General features: G+C 47.1%; 1 protein-coding gene across 12 annotated transcripts in view; it reads left to right on the top strand.

Moving 5' to 3' along the window:
• Window positions 1–12,551, top strand: part of Svil (Supervillin) — a 95,358-nt gene that overhangs the window by 61,766 nt on the left and 21,041 nt on the right. For 9 of the 12 annotated variants that reach the window (XM_070280214.1, XM_070280217.1, XM_070280215.1 and 6 more), the window contains 3 exons: window positions 1,488–2,041; window positions 2,909–3,019; window positions 6,663–7,125. In XM_070280214.1, the coding sequence (XP_070136315.1) occupies window positions 1,488–2,041; window positions 2,909–3,019; window positions 6,663–7,125 (1,128 nt within the window). Of the gene's footprint in view, window positions 1–1,487; window positions 2,042–2,908; window positions 3,020–4,625; window positions 6,496–6,662; window positions 7,126–7,485; window positions 7,894–12,551 lie in introns of those variants that run through there. The other 3 variants (XM_017252723.3, XM_017252818.3, XM_017252739.3) reach the window with 2 other exon arrangements.

Here is a 12,551-nt window from a genome sequence, read left to right as displayed (position 1 = left end):
AGCGACGACGACGGCAGCGTTAGCGTCAGCGGCTGTATTTTTTTGTTTTTACAAATTTTGCGCTCAGTTGCTCGCGATCGCTTTTTCAATTTTAACGTCTCCGCGGCGGCAGCTCCTCGGCTCCCCAGCTCCGCGCCAACATATAGCCCCAAAAATAGTAAAAAAAAAAAATAGCAAGAACTAATTACGAAAGAATAGGGCAAAGTAATAATAAAACTAACTGATAAACTATCAAGAGATCGTCGCGTCGATTATTCGGTTCGGTGCTCGGCTTATCAGTGGAAGAACAAATCGGAAGACTCCTGTATATCTATATCAGGTGTGTGTACTTGGGACGAAGAAACCAACCACGTTCCCTTCGAAGTTGCCCGCCAGTCGCCAGTTGCCGGGTGACGGGCCCTGAAAACGCGTGTGAATCCAAAAAGGTAACACCACATACCACTCGAAAGTGCTTAAAAAAGTGGAAGAAAAACGGGCAGATCTCTTGAAATTATATATTTCGTAATGGTCTAAAAATAAAATCCATGGAAATGTGCACAGTGAAGTCATGAATATTCCATTCCCAAGTGCCAATCAGAGCTCGAATTGCTCGAAATGTGCAAAAAAAAATATAATTATAGTATAGAGTACATATATATGACCATATATGAGAGTCCAAGACAGTGCCTGATTATATTTTGGCAACATTTTGGTGTGGTTTGGGTCCTCGCTGACTCGGCCAAAGGTTATAGCCGTTTTTTGTGTAGATAGTCGTGCTATTAGACCCATAACTCGGCCAAGACTAGGAAAGCATATTGCCAATTCTCTTTGACACCTCTCTGCGGCTCTTTCTTTTCATTCGAAATCCAATTAGCCCATTTGTAGTAACAAGAAACTAAAAATATACAACAATATGTATATTTTTAGTTTCTTGTTTTTCCGCATCCTCCATAGTAAAGGTTCTAAAGGGAACCTCGATAAACAAAACAAATATTGGAAATCGAAAAATTCTAACAAGTTGTAGGTGTGGGGCTAATTTTAGAAGATAATGCAAAGGTGCTTCCATCTTGGAGTGTTTAGATTCTGGAGCTTTCTTCACACCTTTCACTCTCCGTCCCGGAGACTGCAAACTGCTACCTTCACTGCCTGGAGGGCCGCAGAAACCGACGAAAGCCACATGCCACTAGCGCCGGAGTTTCTCTACAAAAAAAAAACATAATTGACCTGGCCGAAATGGCCCATAATTATGTCAGAGGAGCATTGTTTAGAGGGGGAAGAAGGAGGGGCACGAACGATAGAAGAAGCTCTACAGAGTTATGTAAATTTTTAGTGGATTTCCAAGCAAATCACTGTTACTAGCTCGTAGCTAGTGGCGTGAGGAAGCTCAGTGCCGATATGGAAGACACTCATCTTTGTCATACTTACAACTCCAGCTCATTGTGGTTTTATGCTTCTGAATCACAACTAGAACATATGTGTAATCCAAACCTTACTCTTCCCTCTTGCAGCTTTAAAGCCAACTCCGCACCCTTCGACATCTCGGCCACGTCCGCCTTCAAGCCCACGAAGCCGCTGGACATCCGTCTCAACCAAGCCACGCATCCAGCACTGATATCTCCGATCACTGGCCAGCCGCTTAGTCACGTGCCAGCCCCCCTGCTGCTCTCCTCGTCCACCAACTCCGGATCCGGAACCTCATTCCGGTTGGTACGCAGCGCCACCCAACCCCTGCAGTCGCCGCGCGTCTCCCACCTAGCCGGTCAGGGAGCCGGCCCAGGGAGCTATTCCTCGCTGGTCAACGACAGCAGCGCCAATCTCAGCGAGCAGCTCACCCTGTCAGTGGGCAACGATACCGAGCACATCTTTGACATGTCCGGCCTGGAGGAGGACTCGGCCATCCAGTCGCTCGGCGACGAGAACGCATCCGCATCAGCCACCACTGGCTCAACCGCTACAGGAACCCCAACGACGTCCAGCGGACTGACGAGGAGCAACAGTGTCCGGGCCAGGGCTAACATGTTCCAGCAGTTGCAGGAGCAGACCCGCACCCAGCGGGCTACGGGTGAGTGGAGAAGACAAGCCAAAGCCGGGGGCCAAGTGGGGACCGATCGTCATCATCTCCGGCAGGTTGGGTGCAGAAATTAGCGTGAAGCTATAAAGCAAAACTGGCTGCGACCGGTACTCGACCCGGGGGCACTGTGGCGGCCCATGAGGCAACCGACCATGACAACAGGGCCAAGACCACTAGGGCCAGAATGGGTGCAGACAGGTTCGGTTGAGGTAGTGTCTCATTATTGGCAATCGGGTGAACTGGAGCTATTGTCTGACTAACAAGGAACAGAGCACATCTCTCCATTACTAATTAATGGAACCCATGCCCGGGGTCTGGTCAGTGGGCGACACTTTTCCCTGAGTGTTTTGCCAGATTTTGCCATTAGCCGTTTGCCAGGTTGTTGTTGCAAGCCCCTCATGGTGGCTGGCCAAGTTAATAAGCTGTAAAATGTGTGTCACTTGCCTCACACTACTCTCCCATCGCCGGCAATCAGCCACTAATTGGGGCTGCGTGTTGGGTAACATTTGTGTGACTTTCGCCCTCCGCCCGGCAGGGAGACTAGGCTGGGTGGGTGCTGGTCAGTCTCGATTAGGAGTCTACAAGTGGTTTCTGTTATCTATCACGTAACATGCCTTTGAGAACTCTGTCAACTGTTCCCACACCAGTTTTGTAACAATTACCGAACCATACACACACACACACACAACCCCAACAAAAAATAGCAAATAGTTAGCTCGTCTAGGTGGCAGCCAGTTCAATAGTTTACAAGATTCCTCAAGATGATGACGGTCTGCCGCAAGGATTGGCTTCAGCGGGGCAGCTACTTGAGGGATCGCACGATCAAAAAAATAAACATGTGCGAATTTTTGATTTCAGGATCGTCCCGGCACTCCCCGCCAGCAGTATCCGCCGCTCCAAACCCAGCAGACAGTTCCCCGCCAACTGAGGAGCCATCAACGCCAAATACTTCAGCGGACGCGGAATTCGGTGAGTGGACTTGTCCCTAAGATTCAGTTTGGAGGGGGAATCTCTCCCTCCTACCATTAACGTTTATCTTATTGCACGATGCTCTTGTTTTGGAATGCCAAAAAAAAATCTAATATTCAAATATTTATTGATGTTGTTGCTTACCGTATCTGTGTCTGTCTGTCTCTGTGTTTTTATTTTACATTAAAGCACACACGTTTCATTGGCCCGTGCGGGACTAATTTTTAATGGGCTTGAACAAATTCCAAATGAATGCCAAAATCGGAGTGCATTAAAAAAAAATGCAACCACGCAGAATTGCGCAATTCTTCAGAGCAGTATGCAACAATGGGGAAGAGGCGCAACCAAACCATTTTCCATGCATGTGCGTTCATTGGTTTTTCATTTACGACTTTTTCATTTTGTATCTGACAGTTTTTGGTTTTCTAACAAATGAATTAACGGCCCATTGTGGCTGCTGCCTGCCTGCCCACCTGCCCGGTTTTCATTTTTTTAATATTATTCAGTATGTGTATCTGTTGTTGTTGCCGCATGAGAAAACTAATAACATTTATTTGCCACACTGTATGTTTTTATGTAATTTAAGCCGCGCGTGATTTACTTTGCAAATATTTATTTATCTGCCAAACATATCCATTTCGTAGTCTTTAGTGCAGTTAATTGTGCGTTCATGATTTAATGGCCTTTTTTATGCGGATTGGTTTCCTTGAAAAGGTTCCTCCTGACACACTTTGTGGGTTCCAGTTTTAAATTATTATCGGTTGAGTTTTTATGACTGAACCTCATTCTTTGTGGTCTCGCTTCAGAAATGGCCATAAAACTTATCACCGATAAGCCATAATGACGTTGACCTTGGCAAACATTCCCAAAAAAAAACTGAATTAGCATCAAAAATGTCTGAAACTTAATACTCTTCATTATTTCATTAATTTGTGCTTAAATCAGATCTCTTTCAAGCCCTTGGACAGTCATTTTCCAAACAATTCATAATTCCTTTGAGGTTTGCTTATCATTAGCCCCCCATTCCCTCTTTAGAGACGCCACAAAGAAAGTTCATATCAATTTAAACGGCACTGTGTGGCAGAACAAATCGAAAGTCTGAAATGAAAATGAAAATGAAATCGAGTAGGGGCCATAGATACGCCATTGGGGGACACAAAAGACTCCGGCCAGTCAGCGCAAAAAAGTGGCAAATTATAGAAATTGCTGTATAAACGGCAGACGAACTTTCTATGAATCAGTTATGGAGCGGGAAGGGAGCTTCTTTTGTGATGGTGGGTCAGTTTAGAGCTCCAAGTGATAGCCCAGTGAGAGAAGAAATACTCACTATCTCAGCAGCAGCAGCAACAACAGCATCAGTCGCATCTGTATCGCGGCGTGGGCAGCGGATAAATACTGAAATTACTCCGCAGTTGACTTTTGTAAGTCGCCGCCTTCCGGGGCAACTACAGATTCGGCAACAGCCTCCGCGCAGCATCAGCAGTAAATATTTGAACACAGTCGAGCAGTCTGAGTAAATGAGAAATGCGTAAGTGGTGCAAAACCACTAGCCAGAAGGACTTCCGCCCACACACACACACACTAATCTCTGGTCCTCCCCCTTTAGAGCCCTCGTCCCTGTCACTGGCTGAGAGACTGGCCTTCTTCAGCAACCTCTGCGAGAATAGCGGAACCGGAAGCGCCAGCGGGAGACTCCGGAGTCGCACCAGCAGCTACTCCCGGAGTCCGCCGCTAGACCGCGCCACACCCAGGAGCAGCACCACCGCCAGCAGTGCCAGCGGGACTCCGACTCCGACGGCCATGGACTATTCCTCGCTCGTGCCCGACAGGGAGCCAACTAGCTTGACCCTGGAGAGCATCGTAGAGCCGGAGGAGAACTGCACCAATCCCCTTGCGGAAGTGGAATTACGGCTGCGGGAGAAGGAGCACGTGCGCAGATCCGAGTCAGAGGCGCCCGTGCACAACGGATTCCACATTCTCAGTAGATCCGCCACAGAGCCGACACCCGGGAGAGGGCCCACGGCCGTCAACATGCGCACAGTGGGCAAGCTTGTCGTGCCGGACACCTTCAGCCACGTACGGACCAACAACGCGGCCAGCAAGAGCTGGAGCAAATGCCTGGCCAAGCTGCAGAGCATCGAGCCCATGACTGTGGACGTCACTGTGCGCACCATCGGCAAGATCAAGTCCCCCTTCTTCGAGAAGCAGCAGCAGCAGCAGCAGGAGAAGATCAGTCACACGAACTTCAAGTTCTCGAACGGAACCAGCGACAGCGGTTCGGAATCGGGCAAGGAGAACTGCGCCTCCAACCAGCAACACCAGGTGAACGCCGACGAGGATCGGGCCCCTCAAAAGGTGTCCGAGATGCGCAGAAAGATCAACAGGCTGGTCCAGCAGCAGCAGCCGCAGGCACAGCCCGTCAACCGGCGCCACACCACCGAGATCAGTACCCCCATGTCGATGACCCCCAAGCCGCCCAATGTGGACGACCGCTACGCCAAGTACTTTGGCGTTAAGGAGACCTTCAACACCACCACTGTGCTGAAGACCCAATCGCTGCCCCCCAAGACATCGGAAAGGCAGCCCATCCAGGTGGAAGCCACCAACGTGCATGTGCGCTTCCCCTCGACGCCCAAGCGCCGGGAGCTCCTAAAGCGGACCCGTCCCGTCTCCATGGATCACTATGCCAGCGGCAGTGTGAGTCCGACGGCCATGCCGAGCGCCAAGCGGGCCCACTCTCCGGTGGTTGGGCGGCGGAAGATCGCCATCGACAGCTTCGAGGACATTGAGGTGACGCAGGACGAGCTGCACGCGGCTGGGAAGGACTTCAAGCGGCTCTGCGGCGAGATACTGGGCTGAAAAATTGTCTATTTTGGCCATGCATTCAAAATTCCCCAATTTTTCAATTCCCCCCATCACTGCACTTCTTTTTTTCCAGTGCCCCCCAATTTTTTCGAAAAAAACGAAATCCCTGAAAATTACCGCTCTCTTCGTGCGGGGGGTCCTGCGCTCAGTGTGATAGATGCGCCCGGTCCCCACTGCCCCGACCGCCCCACTACTCGCCCCAATGCTTTGTATTAGTCTCGTAGTTATCCAAATAAAACAATGAACGAAACGAAATCAAACCCCAAACCCCAGCAGTGTCGAACGAAATATGAAGGGAAGGAACCTTCAAAGGACTTCTAGCTTCTAGGAATTGTATTTAAACCGAGAGACAGTTTTATTCCAAAACGGCCACTATTCCACTTAGTGCCTGGCCAGCAAACCTTCCAGTTAACCAATCGTTACTATTATTATGCGAAACTGCTTTGTGCTTATTTATACATTAATACTTTTTATTTAACCTTAGAGCGAATTGTACCTTAACCGGCATTATATTACGATGAGAATGTATTACACTTATTATTATTACTGTAATATTTAATTAATGGAAGTTGTTGAAACGAGAAATAAATCCAAGAAAGTGCTAAACTGAATCTAAAGCATGAATCGTTGAGTCTTGATGTTCCAGCTCTGAGTGAGTATTTGCATGTGGCCTGCCCGTTTGGATGGAATGACTTGCTACTCTTTTGTGGACTAAACACACCCTATACCCCTTCGATCTTGTTGGATTGCCACTAATTGTCTTCTAATATATTTTCAGAAAAGCCAGCCGAGCCCCTCAAGAGCATCCTAAAGGCGGGAAAGCCCATCCTCGGCATGGGTCGCGGCCTTATGCCCGTGGACCTGAACGCCGAGTTGAAGAACCGGCTCAAGCGCTCCACCCACGCCACTGTCTCCAACCTGCGCAAGTCGGCCACCACAGCGGACGCAACGCGGCCCGCCGGTGACGAGGTGGACAACCCCCAGCGAAACCTGGCACACATCCTGCGCAACGTGGCCAAGGAGAACGCCACTCCGAAGCACGACGACGCGGTGAGCCTGGTGAGGAACCTGGCCACCCTGGGTCAGCCTCGAGTTGCGGCCAGCGAGGAGGCGGCCGGAAACTGCGCCTCCGCGTCAGAGGGCGAGAGCTCCGGCGGCCGGGAGATCGAAGCCATCATCAAGAACAGCGCAGTGGCGAGAAGGCGCCGCCAACAGCAGCAGCAACAGCAGCAGGCTGATGGGTGAGTCCTGGTCCTGGTACACGCCAGGCCCTCGCATCCCTCGCCACTCCTCTGTGCCGTTCTCCGCGTGTTAGTGCTCTAACCCCTAGCTACTAACATACCCTCGGAAGGATCATGCAGCGCCCTGAAAGTGGCCATCATAAACGCCATACATGCGTCCAATGTGTGTGCACCTCAAGACTGGTTCCCAAGCGAAACTAAATATACAATTAACACAAACTTGCGACGGAATTTACATTAGTTAGAAGTTCATTGTAAATGTCTTCACAAGCTCCATTCTATTCGTGTGTGCTCGTTTGCCGCAAACTCTTGATTAAATCAATTTCCCGCACCAATTTCCATGCCCCGAACGAACGAAAGTTTCCTAGCCAAAGTGATGCCCGTGGCAAGGAGCTATTACTGCCCTCTTGGCCAGATACCGCCGCTACCACAGCAGCAGCCGCAGCAGCAACTACATCGGCAGCAGCAACAGCAGCAGCCACAAGGGAGGCCCACGTTGCTGGTGGCACAGCAGCAACCGAGAACCTTTTACAAGCTTCTTCGGCCGAAACACTTTGTAAAAATTAGCAACTAAGTTCCAATTCGCATTGCTTACACTACGATTTTTGCAAAACTAATCAACTGATATATATACACGTGTATTCACATGAATCTGAACAATATATTTTACTGAAGACTTGTTTAAACGAAATATTACGCCTCGATATATATTTTTACTGGAAGCCAAAGAAACCTATGAGAAACGCGAATAAAGTTCTATGAAAATAATCCTTCCGTTGTGCTTACTAACTGGATGTTGATTAACCGCATGCTAGCATAGTTTATTGTTTAATATAATTGGATGAAATTTAATTTTGAACGGGGATTTGAATTGTATGTTGGCGCCATGTTGTTAACGGGCAGTATGTTAACAGTGCCAGAGAACCTTTTCCAACACTAAATACCAAATCTTTAGTATTTATCGAGTTGCTAGGTATATGTTAACCGATAGTTATCGCCAATATATAGTACAAATTATTTTAGAATATATATGCTATAATATGATATTTTCTTCGTTCTCCCTTGCTTGGTGAAAACCAGCTCTAACTGCATTAGTTGCACTCATTTTACTCGGTCTGTGTTCGATACAGATTTGCACTAAGCAAAGACACGAACCACCCGTTCGATAGTCACGACACAATGTTATCGATATATAAGATAGTCCATCCCTATCCCCAAGTCTCCCGCACCCCTAACATTTCAAAGCCGGTTTTACGATTGTGGATTGCGAGTCGCTTGTTGAGCCCCAAGTTTCTAGTGGCTCCCATTGCGTTCGGACGTGTTTACGCGTCGCTCCGAGCCCGACTGTTGTTTGTTTGTCTGTGTTTGTTTACGCATTTAAGCGCGCGCGTCGTGCCGGCTGCAAAAAAGCCATTGATGCTTCGATGCATCGGGCGATCCGTCGAGACAATTGAAAGTGGAAGTGCAGCAACGTCTGGAATTTGGCATTGCTCTCGTTTAAAGGTTGGTGCAAACAAAAGAATCTGCAACTAAAGACTACATTTGAACCTGGGATGGAGGGTTTCTGCTACCTGGTTCCCCTACCAGAGTCTGAAAATAAAACCAAACTCCTCTGTCGTCATTCATATTTTTGCTGATTCAGAGAAGCTTGCAAGTAATTAGTATTTCCGAGAGTAAAAATTGCAAATTGGAAGCAATTATTGCAACGTATATTTGTGCTCCATTGTTTCTCCGTCTCTTGAAGATTGCAGCCGTCTCTGCTATTATTTTTATTCCAATTTCGAGTGCCATAGTTTTAGGCAAATATTCAGTCTATTATGTTTCTTTGTCTTTTGGATGGCGGTTCAAGGTCCCCCTTATTCAGGCCATCATAGAAAAACGAATCAAAAAGGCAAATCAATCAAATCCCAGGCCCTAGAGCTCTATAATTATTCCAAAAAACTGAGCAAAGTTGCATCATAATCCAACCCACGCCAACAACTAATTAAAAATCAAAAGCGGAGCGAATCAAAGTGCTTGGAGAATGCCTTTCGTTTTCAATGAATTTGCATAATTTTGGTTTTTATTTATTTTTTGGTCTGCCTCTGGCGAGAAATGAAATCGAAATTAGTTGGCAATTGGCAGGCCTTGGATGGGGAGCGTGCCTAGCCAGATCCCAGACCCCAAACCCCACACCCAATACTTGGAATATAAGGCTTCCAGGGTAACTGATTCCTCTCGAATTTCAAAGGTTGCTTTATTACTTCAAGTGTTTAATTTACTCGGAAACTTAACAATAAATAAAAGCCATTAATAAAACTACAAACTAAATTAATCTCTGGGGTCTATTTACCGAAAAGTAAACAAAACAGTCGCGACTCTCCATAAATAGACAGATTCGAGTGCCGCTTATCGGTTTGGATTTTTATGATACCCAGTTTGTGAGTGGCATGGGAGGCATGGGAAAGTGTTTTGTGGAAAGTCCAACCCCGTCTGGCTACCAGAACGTGACTCCCAACGCTAATGAGCCAAAGCCGCAGCTGAAACAATGTTCTCTGAGGGTCTAGGCCTCGCCCAAAACCCAAAAACAAAAAAAAAAGCTTATTTTCTATTTGAGTGCATGTGGCATATGCTGCATGATCGGATGATGCATTATCGATGCCATCCCCCACCCTCCTGCCATCAACTGGAGAAACATTTCCATTTGGAGGCATGTTATTTGATGCGGCGGGGAAATGGATTTCCAGATTATACAGCCATTAACTCACAGCTATGGATTTCCATTAATTATGTTTGTGGGGGGAGCCAGCATTGCTATAGAATCCAGTCCAAGCTATAAATATTCCTTTTATTGGAAAATCTGGCAAGTTTATGGGACCTGTTCTCTGTCTCGGAGACTCTAGTGTACACAACCAAATTTCTAATGTATATTACACAATCCTGACTCTATTATTTGTATCTCTCTATCTCCGTTTGTATCTGTATCTTTTGGGTTACGGTTTGCACAGCTGTTGCCTTGGGTATCTGTGGATAGCTGTGTGTCGGTTTTAAACTGCTCCGCTTCCTCAATTTGTCTGTTGAAAGTGGATTGGCCCAACTATCAGCTGATTGAGATGGCTTTGTGGGTAGATAACCCTTGATTGGGTTGCTCAAACCATGAGATACAGCTCCCCAACTGGCCATCTCATTAAAAGGTGGTTTTAAATAGCAATTGAGGCTTAGGGAGGAGCTTGAAGATAGAAGAAATTTCTATAGAATGGTGGGTATAATCTGAATTGATTCGATTTTAATTAGAAAATATTTTTAATGAACCGCCTCAAAGTCTAACATATCTCTTGGGAGTCATAGTTATCACATATATTTATAATTCCATTCTTTTTAGGAAGTGCCTCCTTCAGAGTAACGCCTGAAATAGATGCTCTTAACCTGTCACTTTACTTCACAGCTCCCAGACTCAGTCTGACACTGACATTGAGACTCGCGAAGTCCCCCGACCCCGACAGGATAATATGCAAATCCCAGCAGACTGTTTGCACTTCTCTCCTCCCAGCTTGTGTTTATTTTTTTGTATGTCTGGCTGGCAAATAGAACTCATCAGCCAGTTGACAACTCATTAGGAAATGCAGGAGCCTCCAGCATCCTCCTTGGGATCAGCGTGCAATGAACTCATTTCGGACAAGTCGCGGCCTCCTCCTCCTTTGTTGGATGACAGGCACTCATAAATCTGCATCGCCGGCTAGTTCTGGTTTCTTAGTAGTGGCTTCTCCAGCATCCAACATTCAGACTCCTACTGTGGCTGCTTTGTCTGCTTGTCCTGCCATAGATATCATCATTGGACATTTGTTATTCCTTTAGTTCTCCTCCATGGGCTTGTTCCACTTCCTTTGTCTGAAGCTGAGTAACTTCCTCGAAGTATTCCGCCTCGTGTCCTGCTGGTTATCAGTGCTATCGATTTCCAGTCGACAGAGTGACAAACAATGGCTTGTGAGCTTCTCCTCTGAATGGCATTGTTTGGCCATCGCCATTTCCATTCCAACTCCCAGCCCCCCAATCATCCCATCTTGGGTGTCTCGTCTGTCGGTTGTCAGTCACTCAATTAGACACCTGTTGCTTGCCAGTGACTTGCTGACAGGTGACACTAACAGTCGAACTTCTATGACTCGTCATAGAGGAAGTTCTACCCACTTCCTTAGCTTGGAAATCATCAGCATCCTCTCGCCATAGACTGCTAATCGATTATTAATGGCTATGGTGCTATATGAGGTAATGAAGAAAGCTGCTCCAGCAGGGTCAGGAAGACAGGAGGCGGAGGAGAGAGTCCCTGGCCATGGACAGTAAAAGTTGCCACTCGAGCAAGTGCCTGGAAGGCAGAAATCTCAAAAAAAAACAAAACCACTTGCGCCTTAAAATGTGAAAATGCGAATGACCCGAATCCACGAACGGATACAGCCATACACTGGGGGGGACAGTGTCTCTCACACTCCGAAACACTATAATCGATAGGCCACAAGGCGCATGCGCAACACGCAACAGGCAAAAATGCCTTAAAAGGCAGCAGCCACGACTTGGATGACGGCGGGCGACGATTTCCTTTTCTGAGCTTTCAGTTTTTTTTTTTTTTGTCGATTTTTGCAGAAAACTAGTTTTGCGTACAGCTGGTTGGGAGCTGCTCTATAAGGAGGAGGGTACTACCAGTACTGCCAGCTGTGGGCACAAGAAGAGTTGCCTAAAATGTCAAAGGGGCTAAGATGCTAGGAGATCTACAGAGATATTAATAGGTATTTAGGCTCTTGAATAAGCTTTTACAGGGTAGTAGCTAGTCGTTCTCTCATATCTCGACTCTGGCACTTGCAACTCTTGCCTTAATTGGCCCGAACCAGGCTCTGTGGCTTTTGGCAATTTATGTTTTTTTATGCAAATACCGAGTGAGTCTCTGCATTAACACATTTCCCCAATTTTCTGCCCCGCCAAGGAAAATGAAAAGCTTTTCGATGTGGAAACCTGTTTCGGTTGCAAATCGTTGACAGGCCTGGTGATATTTTGTTGGTTCGGCACGGCTGAGTGGGCCAGACCCAGTGCTAGAGCTCACCGAAGCGCGTAAAATGAGCTGTCGATGTGGGTTAGGAATATATATAGTTCTCAAAAAACCTCACATAATCACTGACTTTATAGCAAGGTCTTCGTCGAGTGACTCAAGTAGCCTGCCAATCAGTTGAATTTTTATTCGAAATTATTAGTGGCCTGTTGCAATCACGTCTTTTTATCTGCCACACCTTATAAGAACCTCACAGACCTGCAAGTGGCATTGTAATTAGAAGCCCCACCCCTTCCTCCGGCCAGACTTCAGTGGCAGGTTCTCGACGCATTCCTGGAATGGCACATACTCCCCTGCCTACGCTGCCTCGGCTGTAGAAACTTGTCCAACGGCACGCCAATTGTGCCAATAA

This window comes from Drosophila bipectinata, chromosome 3L, assembly GCF_030179905.1.
Source record: "Drosophila bipectinata strain 14024-0381.07 chromosome 3L, DbipHiC1v2, whole genome shotgun sequence".
Lineage (NCBI taxonomy): Eukaryota > Metazoa > Arthropoda > Insecta > Diptera > Drosophilidae > Drosophila > Drosophila bipectinata.
This window is presented reverse-complemented; position numbering and strand designations above follow the sequence as displayed.